At 39.3% G+C, this 21,356-nt stretch overlaps 1 protein-coding gene across 2 annotated transcripts; it reads left to right on the forward strand.

Moving 5' to 3' along the window:
• Positions 1-568: 568 nt before the first annotated feature.
• On the forward strand, positions 569-18,518 carry rassf6 (Ras association domain family member 6). 2 transcript variants are annotated; one of them, XM_028462770.1, is made up of 12 exons: positions 569-694; positions 8,385-8,526; positions 9,017-9,085; positions 9,176-9,254; positions 10,903-11,066; positions 11,151-11,245; positions 11,393-11,589; positions 11,657-11,758; positions 12,694-12,745; positions 12,837-12,955; positions 13,239-13,336; positions 17,628-18,515. In XM_028462770.1, the coding sequence occupies exons 3-12, from the start codon at positions 9,027-9,029 to the stop codon at positions 17,701-17,703; spliced, it is 1,041 nt and encodes a 346-aa protein (XP_028318571.1). In that variant the 5' UTR covers positions 569-694; positions 8,385-8,526; positions 9,017-9,026; the 3' UTR covers positions 17,704-18,515. The 2 variants fall into 2 exon arrangements, with proteins under 2 accessions (XP_028318571.1, XP_028318572.1); XM_028462771.1 differs by lacking the exon at positions 8,385-8,526 and having other exon boundaries at positions 620-694; positions 17,628-18,518.
• Positions 18,519-21,356: the final 2,838 nt, after the last annotated feature.

The raw sequence follows: 21,356 nt of genomic DNA on the forward strand, positions 1-21,356 counted from the left end.
GTTCTGACTCTGGGAACAACCATTTTAGTAAAATTCTGAGACCGTAGTCCATGACAGTTACTAGACCTGATCAAATATGTGGTCAAGTAAAAAGACAGTAGTCCAAGAACAGATTTATGGACGAATAGCAGCTAGTGTGAGTCAGACAGGGAGCAATGCGCTTTTGCATGTATCTGTCACTTCCACTCTAACATCCTCCCAATCTTTCTCAGGTAGACCACATTAGCAAGTTCCACCTTCTCTTGTAACACATACAGTACTTCTATGCATTCAGTTCCTTACAGTAATTATTCATGTAAGTTGCTCCTCAATGGCTAGCTTTAACACTGCTATGATGTTGTCTGCTGTTTCTTGTTCCATTTGACCTGTTTTGTACATTGTTGACCTTGTTACCGTAACAAGAATGCGAGCTTCATTCTTTTGTTTTGGTGACTGGTTGTGTGACAAAACTGCAGCAGACGCCATCTTGACTTTTCTTTCTATCCAAACATACTGGCAGGCATATAATGTAGAATCATCTCTGTTGTCAGTCAGCCCCTCCCTCCCTCTCTTTACTGTCTCAACATGCTTTGTAATGATTAACCAGCTGCTCACACTGAACTCTGCACACTATACACACAAGTACACACGTTCAGAGTAGACCTCAAACATGAAGCGTTTCATTTGTTAGAGGACTGACAAACAGGCTAGCCAGGTAGGAAAGATATCATTTTAATCATCCTTATTTTTTCAAATGTTTTTAAAAGTTATGCAAGTGGATGAAAACAGTAGTTTATGAAGATAAGCCATATCAATGTGAACACATCAATCATTTAAAGTTACTGAATGAATATTTATTTCTTTTAAAGAAAGAACCAACATTTTATGGATGATTTTATGAACACGCATTGATTTAATGCTTTTGTGAGGCTGGTTTTTCTTTTGAAAAATCCCTTTTTGCTTTTCTATCACTTTTGGTGATGGTTTTAGAAACATGAAAGACAATCACTGCATGAGCACACGTGTACTTTCAACAGAGGGCATGAACAGAAATTTCATGGGGTTAAATCTGCGGAAATGGCTGGAGGGAGACAATGAGCCTAATGACATCAGTGCAGAGAAAGGGAGGTGAAAAGGTGGAAAAGCAGCAGGTGTGGCTGACAGAGCCAACAGTAGAGGGTGGGACTGGGTGTATCCTTGTGTACTTTAGCCTTATTCCCTTAGGCTAAGGTATTCAAAATTACACTTTACCAAAAGTCACCGTAAGTGTATACATTAATGTAAACAAACAGTAAATTACCATCTGTTCTACTTTTCAATGAGGTCACAACTAAATAGATAAATAAATAAAACTTTAATGCCGATGATTGAGTATCTTATGAAAAGTTAATAACCAAGACTGTAAAACTACAGCAAAATGAACCAACTTCTCTTCTTTTGCCCAATGGTTGGACCAATAACAGATTTATGTCAAGTCCTATGTAAGAAAATAAATGATTGACTGTCATAAAAGCAGAAATGCTCACTAAAATCAATCCAAGTCAAGTCTCATGTATTTGACCTGAAGCATTGAATATGTATTAACAAATAATTATTTATTTAAAGGGCCAATTTTAGGCCAATCTCCAAACTTTCTTTTAATTCTAAAATCCTGGAGAAAGCTGTTTACGTGCAGTTGAAATCATTTCTGGATGAGCATGATGTCCTGGAGGTCTTTCAGTGTGACTTTAAAACTCGGCATAGCACTGAGTCATTATTAATAAGAGTTTTTAATGATATCCTCCTGGCAAATGACTGATCAATGGTTCGCGGCTCAACTAGTCTGGGACACTTGATGGACAATCCTTCTATCCTATTCTGTTTGCCCCTCTGTTCACTAACCCATCCAGTCAAAGCGGATGGCTGCCACCTCTGAACCTGGTTCTGCTGGAGATTTCTTTCTATAAATGGGAGTTTCTTCTTCCCACTGTCGCTAAATGCTTGTTGATGTGGATCTTGTTGGGTTTTTTCTTTCTTACTATGGACTCTATTTTTTTGTTAAATGCTTTAAGATGACTTTGTTGTAATTTGAATTGACTTGAATTGAATGACTCGGGTGACCATGTCATTCTTGTCCTTTTGGACCTAACAGTCGCTTTTCTGGTTCGGAATTGGCGTGGTTTAGGTCTTATCTGGCTGACAGAAGCATGAGTGTTAGCCTTGTAAATTCAATGTCCAGATTGCACTTCTGGTAGTGTTGACCTTTGACACCATGTGCAGACAAAGTCAAAAAAAAAAAAAAAAGGAAATTCAGTGTGAAGCCCTGCTCCACTGTCGTAAGGGGTTCCACAGGGGTCAATTTCAGGGCCCCTGCTTTTTTCTTTGTATTTATTGCCTCTGAGCTCCATCCTGAGAAAGCATGGCATTTCTTTCTATTGCTACGCTGACGACAGCCAAATATATGGGCCGCTGAAAAAGAAACATGCTTTCTCTCTCGAAGACATCAAAGCCTGGATGGCCTTAAACTTCATAGAAAAACAGAAGTAGTGGTGTTTGGCCCCAGTGGTCCTTTTGACTTGGGCCCTTTGGCAAATTATGCAAAGCCAACAGTTTTAAACTTGGGTTTTAAGATGGACAATGATTTTAAATTAGACCAGGAAAATCAGTGTTGTAGTGAAGTCTGGCTTTTTCCATATTAGGCAGCTGGCAAAGATGAAGCCTTTCCTTTCACATCAGCACTTAGAAACAGTAATCTATGCCTTTATTACATCTCGGCTGGATTACTGTAATGCACTTTATTTTGGAGTCAGCCAGTCATCCGTCACACGTCTCCGTTGGTGCAAATCGCAGCCGCTCGCCTCGTAACTGGAGTAAATGGTAAAAAAATGGACTTGATTTTATATAGCGCTTTATCACCACACTGAAGCAGTCTCAAAGCGCTTTACATATCAGCTCATTCACCCAATCACTCTCACATTCACACACCAATGGGACAGGACTGCCATGCAAGGTGCTTGTCGACCACTGGGAGCAACTTAGGGTTCAGTGTCTTGCCCAAGGACACTTCGACACATAGTCAGATACTGGGATCGAGCCCCCAACCTCTCGATCAGAAGACGAACCACTACCACCTGAGCCATGGTCGCCCATGAGAGTGCATAAGAGTGAGCACGTAACTCCCATCCTGGCCTCCCTTCACTGGCTGCCTGTGCATTTTAGAATATATTTGAAAATGATTTTGTTTGTTTTTAAGTCTTTAAATGGTCTCGCTCCACTTCACCTCTGTGAGCTCCTCCACCCCAACGTCCCTACTCGGTCCCTCAGGTGAGCTGATCAGCTTCTCCTGGAAGTACTGAGGTCCAAACGGAAGCTCAGAGAGGATATGAGCTATGGGATTAGCTACCATTACACATAAGAAATGCCCCATCACTGTCTAGTTTTAAAACTGCTCTTAAAACCCATTTTTATTCCTTGGCTTTTAACCCAGTGTGAAATTCTGCTCTTGTTTAATGTCATGTGTCTTTTATAATTACATCAGTTTTTATTCTTGTTTTACTTAGTTTATTTTATTGTTTTACTGTTGTTTGTGTTTATTGTGTACAGCACTTTGTGGCTGCCTTGAAGGGCTCTATAGATATAGTTGAGTTGAGTGATTTTTATATCAGAATAGTATAGATGATTGATTCAATAAAGCTTTGGTTCCCCACCACCAAACTGTGGGTAAAAAAATAATGTTTAAAAAATATATTTTTTTAAAATATAAAGATAAAAAAAAATATTTTATTGTGTTTTAACTGTTTACATATGTAACCAATGGGAAGGCAGGGGTTCCCTTTTTGGTGAAGTAAATCTCACCACATTAGTCTGGCAAAGTGGTAGCAAAATATGCTATTTTATTTATCATCAACAGTCATAATAAAATACTTCTTTTATATCATGATGTAGTTTAAAAGCTTGACGTACAAAAATGTAATAAACTTTTAACACCAACAAAACTTTACCAAACAAGCTGAAGTTTAGAAAATGAAAATAATAACAAACTTAAGGTTAGTAACTCAACCAAAAACAACCCAAACGTTAGACAAAGATAAACAAAATCAAACTAATCAGCTAAACCTCACTTCATTCAGTTAAAGTGCATGGTGCCAAGTTAAGTAAACATGATTTAAGAGCTTATTTAAATATTATTTGAGAGCTTTTTTAAATATGATTTGAGCCTGCTTTGAGAGCTTATTTCAACCTGATTTGAGAGCTTATTGGAGCAGCAGCGGCCAACTTCCACACTTGGAAACCCGGTTCCCACTTGGCCTCAGGGCGCCTCACAAGAGCAGCATTTCCCCCTCAATGCAAACTCCCATCGATAGCATTTAGCACCCGACAGTACAACCTAGGAGCCCCGAACACGCAGACGCTACGGCGTGCACACCTGCTTATTATCCTTCTAATCAGAGGGTGCAGTTAAGGAAGCGTCCGGTAGACGGGGATGATGCCTTCACGGGCTATATGACGGTGGGAAACTACCACACTTTAACCGCCTGGTTACACATATTACTGGTGATTTTATTTTGGAAAAATTGTCACTTCAGCTCTTGCACTCACGTCTCTTTCTTTTAGTTGAACGCATTCTTAACTGACACACAAACCACCTGACACATCTTCAAAGTAATTGATCGGCCACTTAAGACAGAAAAAAGTTTGTTCGTTACCATATTTTGACCACAAATTGTTAGAGGTGTGAATCAATACAATCTTTTAAATGACTTTAAATCAATTTGAATAAATAAGCATTAAATATTTTCTCTTTTGCTGAAGCTAGTGTCTGAGACCTACTATCACTGACTTGCAGTCAGGGTAGGCAAAGTAGGCAGTGCCTACCCAAGGGTGAATTGATATTTTGATTATTTATTTTAGTTATAAAGTATCAGTATTTTCTGCTTTTCAGAGCCCAAATGAAACATAAACATCGCTATTTCCCGGTACGGCAGAAACGCTGCACAGTTTCACCTCGCTGTAAGGCAGGAGGAGGCCACACCCTCTCCCAAAAGCACACGGCTGCTCTGTGTTTTTATGTGGTTGCGCATGCACAGTCAGTTCTCCAAGATGAAAACCATTTACGTAAAAAGGCAGCTCTCTACGCTGCCTTTGTACGTAACCGCGTGATGCTAAATGCTATACGTACGTTCACAGTGCATTAGTGAATTGATTCAGCATGGTTGCTGCTGCTACGTTCTCCAGCTAGTGGGCGGGATAACACTACAGGCAGGATGACAGTGCTAGAGACGATAGAGAAACTTTTTTTTGAGTAAAAACACCTGAGCTACCAGACCTTCAGCAAACGTAAGGTCAGAAAATTGTTTCTACAGTGAATGGAAGGATTGGCTTTGTGGATGCTCCTCACTGAGGCTGTTCTGAGTTGTTGTTGTTGTTGTTGTCATTTTCTCCGTGTTTCTGTGTTTCCAACACAAACAACGGGTGCGCTGCCGTGTCATGAGATATATCTTGTTGGGAGAGTATGGAGGCTATATTAAATAATTGTTTATGTTTCTTTAATGGTGTTTATGATGTTGAGCTTGTTAGATGGCTAAATGCTTGTTCATGTGGATCTTGTTGAGTTTTTTCTTTCTTATTATGAATTTTATATTTTGATAAGCGCATTGAGATGACTTTGTTGTAAACTGCTTTATACGAATAAAATTTAATTTAATTGAATTAACACTTGCCAGCAGAAACAAATGAAATTGTCATTGGTGTTGACATTGGTGGTCTCAATTTGCAACACCCTGCCGAGCCAACCCTAGTGCTCATGGCACGTCACTGCCTACTATTGGGTCCCAACCCAGGAGAACCTGAGGTTGAAAACCACTGATGTAGACTAATACAGCAGGACAATATCACAACCACCTTCTTCTTCTTCTTCTTCTTCTTCTTCTTCTTCTTCTTCTTCTTCTTCTTCTTCTGCACTGAGCAACTCTTTTGGTTTGTGTGTAAATATAGAATTGTACTATTTGAACATAAAAGTATGTGTCCCATTGAACTAATATTTGACGCAATATGTCCTACATTTATGAACATCAAAAAACTAACTGTTAAAAATATATATGCATTTTATTGGTAATGAAAATTATTTTTAGGGCAATCTGTGCTCACAAAATATACCGTAGACCCAACAAGATACAGGTATCTACACATTGATGGCCTGATTCACATGTTTCAGACATCACTTTGACTGCCTGTCCTTGTGCAGTACATTTACTTCTTCTCTGAGGAAAAAAAGAAAAAGCTTCAAATATACCATGGAATGGGAAAACACAAACCTTTAGTTGGTAAACATGTTCAATCATCCCTACAAGGCTCACCGCTTGCCATCACAACAGATTGTTCAAAGTAAAACATGATTATGAAATGATGTTTATACATCCATCCATATACCGATGTTTTTCACCAACCGTATCACTGTCAATAACAGAAATCTTAATTTTGAGCTCGTTTCCACACAAGACCAAAGTAAACACAAAATCCTAACATGTCTATACCATTTGTACACTTACAAGAAGAAATATTAAAAAAATACAACTTAACGTGTCATGTTTTTACACTATAAAACAACGCAGGTGTGCACTGGTAACAAAATGTTTCTTATATAATAATGTACATACAATGACAAAAAAAAGCCTCAAAAGGGAGTGGGAAGAAGTAAAACCTATTTATTCCCATCACGTGTTCAATATTTGTCTTACTGGAATAAAACTATCAGTTTTTTTTAAAGGTAAGGAGATGCACCAGTACTTTACAGCCAATATGATATCTTTACAGTAAATTTATCCATCATATGTGAGGGAAGCTTTTGAAGCAGCCGCTTTGTTTGGACAGCTTTGTTCGGAGACAGACAAAAATATACAGCCGAGAGAAGGGAAAAGCAAATAACATCAGATTTTCATCACAAATGTCAGCAGAAAAGAGTTAAACTTTACTGAGAATAGCTGCTTACTTGGATGCAGAGAGAAAGATGTCGCAGCTCGTCTGGGATGTTCTCCAGTCAGCTGTGTGTGCTAAAGGAGAAAGAAGAGGGTCTTTTGACATTTAATCTCAATTCAAGTTGCTTGAAGCTGTGAGGGCAATTTAAGCGCAACTTAAGTCCAAATCGCCATCTCTGCTTAAGTCATCACTTGATGTTTAAAAAGCTGCTGGCATGATGCTTAGCCTTGTGAATAATGTGGAAAATTGACTAAGGCTGAGTTAGCCCAACAGCGAAGAGGCATTACCATTTTAACAGTTTAACAGGGTGCCAAAATGGTGTTATTACAAATGTGGGTCACCGGTTCAGATCCAAGATAGTTGCACAAAGTAAAAAAAAAAAAAAAAAGAAAAGCTATGTTAAAAGTCAAAGGCTCATATGCTACAGATGCTATTAATTAGCTTTTTAGCTAGCGGTAGAAGCAATTTGTTGGAGTTTAAAATTATTAAACACACACACAATGAAAGAGAGAGAGATAGGCAGAGGAAGGAAGAGGAAATAGATCAATCCAACTGTTCCCAGGGAAACCTAAGAGAAGGTAATTAGCTTGTCAAGCATGCCATGACAGGTAACATATCTTATCCACTTTTTAAAATGTTAATGTGTCACGGGTAGCGGGCAGGATTGCAGGACTCAGAGGCAGGGTTGCTTGGCAAAGTCTTTATTTTAACAGCAGACAGTACAGACTGACGTGAGGTGCAGGACGATCATCAACCGGGGGTGCGCGGCCAACCTAGACTCCAAACAGACGATTAGGACGGACCAGACGTTTTTGACTAACAGACCAACAAGAGTAACACACACAGGCAGGATATATATAGGTGACATGATGATAGCAGACAGGATACAGGTGTGGTGCTGACAGGACCGCCCAGAACATGTGACTCTCCCACTAGCTGAAGGTGATCCTCAGCCTAGTCCCTGACATAATGTGGTAAAAGTGATGGGAATTATCTACCGTAGTATGTTCAAAATGAACTTTTAGAAAAACAAAAAGCAAAAAAATCTTCATTTAATTTTGTTATCTTCTGTGTAGTAAGGATGTATTAAGCATGGTTACTTTGCCTACATCATATAGTTAAATAAATCAGCAAATTAAGTTGTTTTTGGTGTCGCAGTGGAATTTTTCTTGAGCGCTACATTAACATTTAGTTGGTTCCATTGCTTCCAAACCATGGACACATGACACTGAAATAAGCTAAAACAACAACTTTAAGACCCCAAGGGTGTGTTTAACCTTATAAGTAAGTACAAAAATCTTCACTTTCACAGAGATCAAAGGTTTATTCGAACATTTCAAGGTTTTGTTTGGCTTTTTTCTCACCACAAAAGGGAACTATCAGTCCCAAGGGGGGAGTGGCATTGGCGCTAGAATGACAACTGCTGAATACCTGAGATGTTTTTTCACAAGCCAACAGGCTGAGGCAGAGAGAACTTGACAGAAACGGCTGCGTTACTCACAGAGCTTTCAGGGAAAAACTGAAGAAGAAGAAGAAGAAAGGAAAGGGAGAACCACCATGACCATCACAAGCTACAGCGTCTCTGACCAAAGGGTAAACACACAGTTGGGTCTACACTGTCATCACTGGTTACTGGGTGGAGCACTGTTATTACATCTCTTATAGAGAGAAAGAAGAAAGTGAAAGAGTGAGGGCATGGCCCGAGGGAGAAGGAAAGAGAAGGATAAATATAACACTGAAAGAGAGCAAGAACGAGTAAGAATCTGGTGGAAGATATTCAAAGGACAGAGCTACCAAATAGACACAAAGTTTCAGGGCAAAATGAAAAGTAGTTTTTTTTTTTTTTAGCATATTAGATGAGGTAAGATTCTATTCACTTGGTTAATTTGAATCTGTTACACCGTATGGTTTGTACAACTAAGTTGCCTGGCTTGAGGTTGACAGAATGTTGTTTTTTTATGGAGAAGCTTGTGCGGCAGCAGCAGTGCGCTGACTGAGTGACGATCAGTCAGCAAACTACGGTGTTTACTTTTTCTATCCTTCACATGTAATAGTGAAACTAAATACGTGTCATTTTCTTTAGCTGCTGAGAAATGAATGAGGTGACACTGCCTCCTGTGATCCAGGCAGGGGAGGGGAGAGCACTGTCCAGGTGAGTTTTTTTTTAACCATTGGGACTTTTACTTAAAAGAAATTGCTGCGATTTAATTAACAATTCTCTATATTTTATTTTATTTTTTAGAGCTGAGTTTTTCTCATTGTTGAATACCTACAACTGCTTCCTGAAGGACCAAACACAGCTACATCTCAGCTACACCCAGGTATGAAGGAAAAAGTTTAAATAACCATTGTCAGTAAGTCAAATATGTAGTACAGTTGGAGGGCATACTTCATTCAATCTGATCTGTACCACATTATTTTTAACATATTTGGCTCAATGGGAGTGAAAGGGTACAGTAGACTGCAGGAACAGCAGTTCACCACAGGGTTAACACACACAAACAAAGAGACAGAAAATGATAACAAACGTGGCTTGGATTTATTTTTTTTTTCATTTTTATTTTTCTTAACAGCAAATTAAAGCAGAGTAATGCAGTTATACTGGAGAAAGTAAGGTGTAGGTAAGCATTGCTGCTAATTTACTCTGAGTCTGAATGCCCCTTTATCAAGTCCAACACATAGTGAGATCTAACATTATCTGCAAACACAAAAAAGCACATAGAAAGTTCTAAATGACATGATATAGATAAGAGGGTCAGCATTGGCACAGGTAAACTTAACAAGGTGAAATACAGTGGTTGAAAATTAAAAAATAAATCAGATATAACATTGTGCATTGTGACTATCACTTCCTCGCGATGAGAGGGCCCTGGAATGGAAACCTGGGACCTTTCTTATTAAAGTTTGCCTGTTATCCCTGCACTTGTGTGGGTTTTCTTCAGGTACATTGACTTCCACTCACTGTCTATAAAAAAATATGTTAGTGCATGTCTGTGTTTGTCCTGTGACAGATAATGTACTCTCCTGACCCTGCCTAGCTAACACAGTGAGCTGGGAAAGGCACCGGCAGATTGTGATGGTCATGGATATAGGAACTGTTTTCTGACAGGGGAATGGGGGGTGAGGGAATATACACTATCTTTATTGTTAAGACAATCAAACGTAGATGAAGCCATTTAAGAAGCAATATTTGTAACATAACGGCCTTAATTTTAAAAAAGAAAATTGAGCTCCTGACTCAGCACTTTCATACATTTAAAAAAAGTGGACCTTATCTCAGTTGTAATATTGTAACACTTGAGACCGATCTTGGTCTTGCGACCACATTATGGCAGTCTTGGTCTTGTCTTGGTCTCGGACTGGCCGAACGCTGAATTTTCCATCAATACCTGTCAAAGCCGGGTTCCTTGGCCTAGCTGCTGCTGCTCCTTCTAGCACTTAGTTTTGTATTTGCCAATTCCACACAGTCTATGAAGAGAATCCTTGTGTTTGCAGTAATGTAATGATATCATCAACATTTAAAATGAACTGCTGTGTGAAATTATTTTAAAAACTGGTATTCCTTTAGTTGACTTAAACTCAGTTGTTGGTGCCTGACACAATGTAGCAATGGTTGTGAAGGAGTTGGTGAATATTACAGGGTAAAATGCTTTCAGACAACTTGGAATACAATAATGCTTAGACTACAAAGGTGAAACCCAGAGTGGTTAAGGCTCATGTGTCAAATATAATCTAATATGCTGGTGGGTAACAGAGTTTGGTCCTACTTTTTCACAGAAGGAAAATCAGATAGATCATTGATGGATTTGCTCACTCTTCTCTGATCAGACTTACAAGCTAGCTTTGAAAGACTTTAGAAGAACTAGGTCCGTGTTTATTGACAACCCACTTTATAACAAAGAAAATGACAGCAGTATTATTACTGTAGATTAAGTGACTGCAGTTCCTTCATCTGTGTCTCTGTTATAGGGAATAGATGGCGAGGTGGTGGTGGAAGGTTTCCTGAATATTTCCTGGGGAGTGAGGCGACCCATCAGGCTGAAGATCCAGGATGACAAACAGATTCCTCCCTTTGTTCTTCCGATCGCCCCTGAACCCCCCAGCCCTGTCAGCCCACTGGGAAATGGGAAAAGGTTACTTTTTTTCTAAATCCCAATGAACAAAAAGGCAATTTGCATACAATTGTCAAATCGAATTTCATCTCTTTTTATTTGTAGAGGGATGTCAAGATGGGGAGAATATACTGATCTTCATCAGATCGATGAAATTGTTGAGACAGCCCCTGAAACTGCAGCCAGCAATCCTCTGCCAGGTTAGTACGGATTCGAAGTACTTGATGTTGCTACTTAATCAGTTTGATTTATTTCCCACTGATATGAACATTTCTGATTAACAATGTTTAGTGATTGTTTATATGAATCATTAATTTGAGGCATTTATTTGTATCTCGGCATTAAAGGCCCCCCTATATATGAGACTGCTACCCTTCGCCCTCCAAGAACCAAAAACCAGGATCGAGAGGTGGAATCCAACCTGTTTCGCTGCATGAGTGACGCCTCATTGGTTAAAAGGAGAAACAAAGGAAAGTCTGCCGCACAAAGAGAGAAAGAAAGACAACATCGTTTTTCTATCAATGGGCACTTCTATAACTATAAAGTAAGTGGAAAAACTCAACTCTACGAATGGTTAGTGCTGCTCATTAATCTCCTCTTTCACTCATCAGACTTCTATCTTCACTCCGTCTTTTGGTACTCCAACTAAAGTGCGTATTTCCAGCAGGATGACCACTAATGAGGTCATTGAACAGCTCCTCAACAAGTTCAAGGTAAAAGTTCATTGTGTTTTCCATATGACTGAAAGTAAAGTAAAGACGGGGATACACTGTGCAATTTTTTCAATCGTTGTACGCTTCAACTCGCAGCTCATGATTCATGTTCTCACACTATACGGAACGACGCTCTGACACAATCTGACTACTCAAACTGTACGTACATACACAACATGTTGGGGTCTTGTTTCCAGAAATGCAACGTACAAATTAGAAGATGAAGAAGAACTGTGAATTGTCGCCATTAAAACAGAAGAAGAAGAACCTGGAAGTAGCGAGACACTCGCAAATCTCAGCAAAAAGAGCTTTTAAACAGAAAAGGCGGCAATGCGATGCACCAGGAATTGGCTGGACAGACGTGGGCAGTACGGCCCGTCAATTTTACAGCGGTCCTACGGTGTTCGCGAATGCGCAGTGTGAGAGTTTGACGTAAGCTGGTCCGTGGCACTGCTTCGACAGTGCGATACCATCACGAGGGGCTACCAGGATTTCAAACATGCTTGATTTTCTTATGACCATACGATTGCTGATCGGGAGCTGGTCATGAGGTGTTAATTGCTTCTCATGAACCCGTGTATATTACACGATGCACAACACACGATTTAGCCGAGACTCTGCCCGATCCAAAAAATTGACGCACGAGTCAAAAATCTGCTCAAAATAGGCTGAAAATTGCAGTGTATGCGTGCCTTAAAGCAAAGTTGTAGAGCAATGTAAGGTGAAAATGATAAACTGCATATTTATAAAATGTTCACCCTTAAAGGTCAGATATAGCTCCATAGTTATCAAAACTTAAAAATCAGGATTAAGACATAACATGAAAGAAATGTCTTTATTGTGTGTGAGCCGTGTACTAATGTTTCATCTAAATACACATCTAAGAAGGGTAAAACCAACTTTCTTAATAAACAGTTTCTTGTTTTCACTTTCAGATAGAGAACGATCCACAGGAGTTTGCTCTGTACTGTATTCACCAAAGTGGAGGTAGGAGGGGGGCGTGTTCTACAGGGACTCACATAAGGAAATAGTGATCAATGTCAGCAGTGAGGTGATGTGGGGCATCGGTTCTGTGCAGAAAAGAGGAAGCTGAGCAACAGGGACCAGCCGCTGTGGGAGCGCATTCTTCAGGGACCATCTGATGACATCATGAAGATCTTTATGATGGACATGGATGAGGCTGAAGTCAGCAACGATGTGAGTGCTGGACCTCCGCTTTTGTCTCACATAATAATGTGATCGGTTTCTCTAAAATGTGTTTATAATCCATTGAGAAGTTGGATTTACAAAACTTTAAAGTGAAAAAAAATTGTTTATATATATATATATATATATATATATAAATGGATTCAAATAAAATAAAGAAAATCAATAAATATATGAGTAAAATTTTGTTTGTTGTTAACTTCTACTCGTGCATCTTAAGTTCAACATTTACTTTTTTTTAATATTCATATCTCAGCTCTGTTTTACCCTTTAGGTGGCCCAGTATCTAAACCTGGAGCTGTCCATCCTGGAACAGGTTCTACTCAAACTCAGAGAAGAGGAAACCACAGAGATACAAGGAGTTATCATCAAGTCAGTACAAATCCAGCACCCAGGATTGCTGCTTGGTGCTCACTGTGTTTCAATACATGTTTTTCTATAACCACCTCACAGGAGGAACAAAACAGTGTGAATAATGCCACATTTTACTTTTATTTACACTGAAAATGAACAGAAACAGTACATCTGAGAAATGACTCAAAACTAAATGTACAAATTTCTGGAGACCAAATGGACTGACAGCTTATATAGCATAGAACCCTTACTATTTTAAAGCTCTGAACATTATGTCAGTCTACAGAATATCGTCATCATCACTCTCTTTCTTACGGAGCCCAAAACATGACATGGTAACAAAAAAAAACTGATTCGTTCGCACGAAATACTAAAATGTGGCCACGAAATAAGTATAATGTGCGCATGAAATACTAATTCGTGGCCACGAAGTAGTAATTTGTTGCCACAAAATAATACCTCAGCTGTCGTAAACAGGAAGTTACTTGTTTTTGCTTGTTGTCAACCCTGTTTTTATTGTATCTTAAACATTTCTACAACCGGCCCGTTGGCCGAGTGGTTAATGTAGTGGTCGTTGCTTCATTTTCTTTCTCAGTTGCGCAGGATGGATCGGTACCGTGTCCCAACCAGGTTAAACAGACGGTGTAGGACCCAGACACAGGAACTCAGGCCAACACAGAAGGTTTGATGAAAGTTTTATTCAAACAAAAGTTTGTAATTTGACTGGTATGAAGAGGGTTCCCAGAGCAGAGCCTCTCGAGCGCACTAACATGGGATACGACCCGTACAGGCTGGAGGAAGAGCTCTGCTCCTTCTCCTCTTCTGGACACAGCAACCTACAAACACACTGTGCAGGTTTATAACTGTGGTCCAACCAACCATAGACTACCTGAACCCATTGTAGAGAAGAAGTGAACCCACCCCAGCCAGCGTCGTTCACCCATACTTAATATTTAACCCCCAAATTAAATCAAACAAGGCACCGGTGCGCACAGCAGAAACCGCCCACCGTCCTGGTCCCCCAAGGAAAACGAGCGCTCCTCCAGCCACACCAACAGGTCCTCCCTTTTCTACTGCTGATGGACTCAAACATTCACTCTCTGATCTACCCTCACTCACACCCATACAACCCATCAAGAACACGAGACGCACACAGACCAGCGGGGACACGTGCACATACACAGGCACTGATAGTGACGCGCACGGAGACAGACGAATGACACCCACACACACATACTATACACCTGAGTACACACACTCACACATAACCAACTGTCACACAAGCACCAACACTAAACTACCTAAAGGGGCTGAGACACTGCCAACTACCTGGTGGAGGGGGGCACCTTGTCGCCCCGTTGAAGCAATATTTTTTTATAAATTATGAACAAGTAACACAAACGTGCAAAAACACTACATTTGCTTTTGACAACAGCCGCGGGGGGTGTACTTTGCATCAAAAAGTCCGGTGTTGTGCATGTGATGCGTATGTACACAGGTTTTAACAAGAGAATTACAACAATACCCGATCCGTGAATGGATATTTATCTGCTTTTGGCTTGCAGCTTTTTGTGACAAGTTGAGAATGAGACTGTGTTACTCTAACGTGTGATGCACTCGTGGTGCTCAGGCTTCTCAGCATTAGTGATAAGTCTCCACGAATCGATACTGCAAGTGCTGCTGCTCATGTCTGTGTAAAGGATCAGCCAATCACTTCCACGGCTCCGCCTTATGTTCTTTGATTGACAGACCAAAGTCGTTCTGCTGAAAAACTACATTATGAAATAAAAAGGCCATTGTGGAAATAGATATTTAGGAATAATAAAATGTATTTCATAATAATATTACCTTATTGAACAATTTAATGGCCATATTATATATTTGTCTGTTATTTATCAAAATGGTATTTATTTCAAAATGTTGTTTTTATTTATTTAATTATGACTCTTTTGGGCTTCCATATGACTGAAGCAATTAGATTACATTAAAATCAATGTAAATGACGCAACCTCAAGTTATTTCCCCTCAAGCGACGTGACTTGTGTAATTTGAGTGACGAGGTTGAGCGTGAACTCGTCGCTCAAAGTTGAAAAATCTGAACCTTTTAAGCAACTTCAAGCGACAAATCCCTCGTGCTTCACTGTCTGTAGAGAGGAGGCAGCGGAGGGCTGTACAACTTCCTCAATTTATCGAGGCAAAATTAAAGCGGTTAACTTTTTGAAAACCACAGTAACTACTGATCATAACACATTCTGTGTGAACTCATCCTTTAATATCTCCTTAAGTTGATCATTTAAACCTTAAAAACGGAGCAAGAAGGAAAAGAAGTGATCAACCCTTTCACTCTTTCTATCTTCCCTGTCACTGGCTCAACACGCACACACACACACACACACGTACACGCACACACACATTGTTCCCTGGTGATCGCGTCACTGGAGCGATGAAGTGATGAAGTGACCAAAAAGCACCACGCAACCACCAGCGACACATCAGGGGCGATGGAAATGACTGCAGCGCTACAGTCGCATTAGGTGTGAATGCACCTCTATACTTTATTTCGTGGCCACAATTTAGTATTTCATGTGCACAAATTAGTATTATTTTTTTTTACCATGTCATGTCTTGGGCTCCATACTTTCTGACTCTTCCTCTGTTTCAAAAACGATGTCGATGTGCTCTTCCTACTTTTTTCTTCCTGAGCCAGCTGTAACTACGTAGTTATTTACATTGCTTGCACTACTTTCTGGTTCTCTGCTATTAGCATGCTTATCAAGAGCTGGATGACTGACGTTTTTAGGACCTGTTTTGGGTTGTCATAGTGAGATGTTTACAGATTATTTTGCACCACATTTCTGAGTGTGAGTCATTACTAGTCTGATGCCAGCTGTACAGACTTCTGTTGTGGTTCAGACGAGCCTGATGTTTTGTTTGAAGGTGAAAATCCCAAAGTAAAGCATCATGAAGCCTCATGGAGACGGTTAGGTGACATAGGTTATACTGGTAAACACTGATAGCTGGTCAGAAAAACAGAAACAGCCCAAGAAATCATATTTGCTAGGATTAGATACAGGCTACCCTCATTTCTGGAATATAAAGCACACCGCTTTATTGGCCACATTCTATTCTTATAGCATGCAAAGGCCGCATCGTCACATAGGCCACACTCTATTGGCTGATGAGGGTGCCCTTCAGACGACTCGGCCAATCAGAACGGAGAGGTAGGCAGGCTTCTATACTCCTGTTCCCTTTAACGGAGATTTCCGTGTAGCTAATTCTGATGAGTTTCAACTGATAAGTTTCTATCTCCACATGAAGTCTCCTCCTCACTGCTCCACGTCTACATATCAGTCCATTTACAGCTTTTTATGGTCACTTTTCACTGGAACAAGACTGATACACCGGTCCCTCCGTCCGTTCTTCTTACCGTGCACTACCGTGATCACGCCGAGTCTGGACTCTGAGTCAGAAGATGGACAACATTGGTTTTAAACAAACTAAACGTTTCATTTGCCAAGTTTATGCCGTTTACTGTTTCCTTCTATTACAAACTGACTGACTTTTACTTTATGCAGGCTATTCTGAACCAGAGCACCGATGGCTTCTGTACAAACCTAACGCTGTGATTTAACAACTTTATGCCGTTTATTGTTTCTTTCTATTACAAACTGGCTTTATCAAGGCTGCTGCAGCACTCTCTCTCTCTCTTTCTCTCTCTCTCTCTCCCTCTCTCTGAGTGACAACTTGAAAGCTGCATCCCATGCATAATTTTCACGTGCCTTTGCCATGATGACGGTGTGTGCATGACAAAATGGCTGATCAGAATGATTCAAAAAAAAAAAAAAAGAATGATTCAGTGGGAGCACGCTCCATTTAATGTAAACAGTTTCATTGGTCTACCTGGTCTAATGTGACGTAGCTCAATTTTTTTGGCAGCATGAAGCTTGTAAAACTGGAAAAAAATACACAAATTACGTCATTGTTTAAGCTGCAGGGGTTCAAAGCGTGGGAAAAAAATAGCAGCTTATATTCTGGAAGTTACAGTATGATAAATTAGTCTTTCTCAAGAGTAAGAGGAAAACCTCTTGATAGCAACATTATTTAGGAAAATGTTTTCTAGAATCATCAATGGGTAATTTGCTGCTACAACTTTTAACCTTCAGTTTATTCTATTTTTGAGAATCAGTTTTGGTACAGTACAGCAGGTGTAAACTCTGAACTTGTTGTAGTGACACTCATTGGACAGAGTATGAGGGCTTAGGCCTTTGCTCATCGTGTGTGTGTGTGTGCGTGCATGTGTGTTTTTCAGGTACCAACAACAGCACAGGCTCCTGTCTCAAGTGCTGAACCGTAAGATTTTCCCTCCCATTGAAACCAGTGTATGACGACTGCTGCGTGGAACCAACAAAACATCACTTGTACGTCAAATGAGGACCTCTAATGAACAATATTCAAAGCAGGTTGTAAATATAATTTTTAAAAATGTATGCATTGTGTATTGTATCAGACACATGATGCAAAACCTTTTATTTGTTGTATATGCCTCTGTGTTATGTATGCTGTTTGTTTACATCTTATTTGACCCCGTTTGTCATTCCACAATAGTGGAATAGTTGGACTTTCTTGCATGTCATGGCTACATCCTGGACTCTAGGACCGATGTAGGGGCAATGTAAGACTGGTGTATGCTTTTATTGGATTGGGTAAAGTATTCCACAGATAGGATTAGTAAGTTGTTTTTTTGTTTTGTTTTTATTGCAGACTTCTTTAGAAAATAAGTCATGAGGATTAAAAATGTTGTATTTATGGTTTCTTCATCCCTTTGGTATAGAAATTTTATTAGACCGCTCGTTCTTAAACTGTGTGAAGCGTCCCTTCTCTTTTTTGTCCACAAAGATTCCTAAATGTATCTACACCCTTCCCATGCAGGCCAATAACCCTCCTTTATTTTCTATTAAAAGTCAATTTTTACTCCCTGTGTCTGATTGTCTCACTAATAAAGACTTAACAGAGCTTTCAGTCAGAATTTACAGTCCATCGTTGCACAAAGGCGGTTCTATTAAAATTAGGCAATAATCTTTTTACAGACTCAAAGGATTTCTCTAAATGATCCCCCTTAAAGGGGACATATCATGCTAAATCCACTTTTTTAGCCCTTGCATTTTGTTGTATATTTAGAGTGTTTAGAACTACATAAAAGTTCAAATTAGTCTCTTCAGGTGCTCCGTTGATATCTTTATATTCTGTTTTGGTCACATTTTTCAATCTGTTTCGATTTTTCGATTCTCTATTACGTTTTTTGAACAATAACGTCACAGTATTTGCAGCAGAACTACCAAATTAGGACATCGACTCCAGGCCCAACACTTCGAGCAATCCGCCATTTTTATTTCTCTCTGCCATTTTGTAGTCCAAGCTCAAGGATGCCGAAGTTACGAGAGGATAAGTCAAAATGTTCGGTTGTTGGATGTAGTAACCCACACGCTTCATTACACCGTCTCCCAGCATCAGAACCTTTTCGAAGTGCCTGGTTGAGTTTTATTTTTAATGGAAATGTACCCACATCTGTGGGTAAGGTCATTTTTGTGTGCGCGCAGCACTTCAAGGATATAAAGAAGGATTTGCCGAAAGACTTTGTCTGATTGAGGGTTCAATTCCTTCTATCTTTGGAGAGGACAAACAGAGCACTTTGGTAAGCTGTAAACAACGCTAAAAAGTGTGATGATAAGACGTCTCTGTCATTGTTTTGTTAGCATTAGCAGTTGCACCGTCTTCATATGTTAGCGCTGTGTGCTCGTTTTAGATCCTTGATGATATGGCCTACGTGATTTAATTTAAGTATAAAGTTTTCATTAGTCATTTCATTTTGCTGTTTTTGTCTTTGAAAAGACTGTATTAAAATGCATTTTGTGACGTTAGCTTGGTGCTAGCGTTAGCTCGGTGCTTGTGTTAGCTCACTTGTTAGGGTTCTGCAGGTTCATCATCTTCATTTTCATCTCGCTCCGCTGGGTCAGACTCTGGCTCGAACATGTAAGGCTGGATGGACAAGTCTTCTGTTGTTGACATTGTGTAAATAACCTCTGAATAAAAAGTTTCTGCGCCGCTACATAACCGTATCTCTTCTATCAAACTACAAAAATGGCTGAACAGGGTGGAGTTGAACCGAGTGTCACCTCTGCAACCTGGAGAGGGGGCGGGGTATGAAGTGTCTCATTTGCATTTAAAGAGACCGCACCAAAACGAGTTGCTCTTAGAAGCACATCAGAAAAGGGGTAGAAAAGGGGCCTGTGGAGCTATAATAATGAGGAATTCAGACCCAAGCATTGCAGTTCTGCTTTATATAGACCATAACTGTATGATTTATATGTAAAAAGGAAGGATTTAAAAGCATGATATGTCTCCTTTAATAACAAATCAGTTAGTAACCAAGATAAAACATAAGTTATTTTATGTCATGCGAAATAAGACAAACTTTATGTTTAATAAGTGCTTAGATGATGACTCTGGTTAATACCACAGAGAATAGTTTTTGATTTATCAAAAATTGAGCCTACAGTGCATTAAAACATACATTATACATACATATACTTTAATATATTATATTTAATATATAAATACTTGTAAATTCTTACTGAATACCTTTTTATTTCATTTTTTTAAAGAGAAAAGTGTCATTGCAGAATTGTTTACAGTATTTAGAATTTCGCTATTATGCATACAGTTGGAATCATTGCAAAAATTTTAAAAATAAATTAAATAAAAAAAAATTTTTAAAGAACATTTTTTACTTATGAAGCCAATAATCAATTTTTGGATTTTTTTTCAAATCCATTTGAAATCTGCATTTAAAAGTTAGCAGCTGCTGTCTTGCCATAGGTGACTGGCTTAGTCAATTAATGAAGCTGCTCAGTGACATAGAGAATGTTTGGTAGCACTTTATAATACAGCCCATGTCTTACCGGGTAACTCCCGCTTTCTTACCGTGAAACTCCTGCTGTCTTACCGGGGGAACTCCAGGTGTATTACACATTAAACTTAGTGTCACTTCCTAGAACATATGAAGTCATCTTTATTATTTAAATGCAGCTGTTCCCAAACTGGGGGGCATGCTGGAGGTCTTACGTCATTCAGCCTGAGAAAAAAATTATTGCACTAAAATAACTTTATGAGCCATATCTGTACTGATTCATAAAAGGGAAACAAAATAGGTAACCTTTTTCAAAACTCATATATTTTAAAACAGTAGTACGTTTTACCGTAATACATCGGGAGTTCCCCAGTAAGACAGCGGAAGTTCCCCGGTAAGACTATATTGATATTGATTTATTGACTAATCGTTGCAGCTTTAGAATTCCTATAATGAGCTAGAAGAAGTTTTAAACATAAATGTACTGTAGAGTTGTCTCTGAGATATAGCGCATCGTCTCTTGTCTGAGTTCAAGTCTCAACTGATGTAATGAGCTCATATCGTAAAGCCCTGTGTCAGAAAAGTGATATTTAAATTATAGGTTTAGGAAGCTTGGGAATCATTCATGCTGCACAAATCAATTATACATCATCCAACCAATCAGAACACATTTAAATGTAAGTCTTTAGAGCCCTAACCTTGCGTCGGTGCTTCCCTTCGACTCTTTTCTCTCTTTCTTCTACAGTTCAGAGGAGAAAAAGATCGGATAGCTCCTGAGCTTCGTAGTCCGTCCTGCTCTATGAGTACTTTGACTCATTATCTCTCTTTCTTGTTCGGTCAGTTCTCTTTGTTTTCATTAACCCCTACCTGCTTTTTTCAGTACAACTTTTCATATTTGCGATTGGAGCTATGAGAACAGTGTGTTCTCTTTAGGGGTGTGTTAATTTATTTCAACGTTATTTAATTCATTATGTAAAGAAAAAGCCACTACAGGGCATAACAGGTTAAAAAACTCTGATGAGCTAAAACAGCCTTTACTTGCAGTAGAGATTCTTAATACATTTACAACAAAGAGATTTTATGATTGTTTGTAAAACTTTCTCAATGTGGATTATAATATGTGCTTTTTTA

Source organism: Gouania willdenowi, chromosome 12 (genome assembly GCF_900634775.1).
Source record: "Gouania willdenowi chromosome 12, fGouWil2.1, whole genome shotgun sequence".
In the NCBI taxonomy this organism is placed as follows: domain Eukaryota; kingdom Metazoa; phylum Chordata; class Actinopteri; order Blenniiformes; family Gobiesocidae; genus Gouania; species Gouania willdenowi.

Coding starts and splice junctions, on each gene's coding strand:
- rassf6 (XM_028462770.1), top strand. CDS start 9,027: ATGAATGAGGTGACACTGCCTCCTGTGATCCAGGCAGGGGAGGGGAGA. Junction 9,086..9,175: donor GAGGGGAGAGCACTGTCCAG/GTGAGTTTTTTT, acceptor TTTATTTTTTAG/AGCTGAGTTTTTCTCATTGT. Junction 11,590..11,656: donor GGCACTTCTATAACTATAAA/GTAAGTGGAAAA, acceptor TTCACTCATCAG/ACTTCTATCTTCACTCCGTC.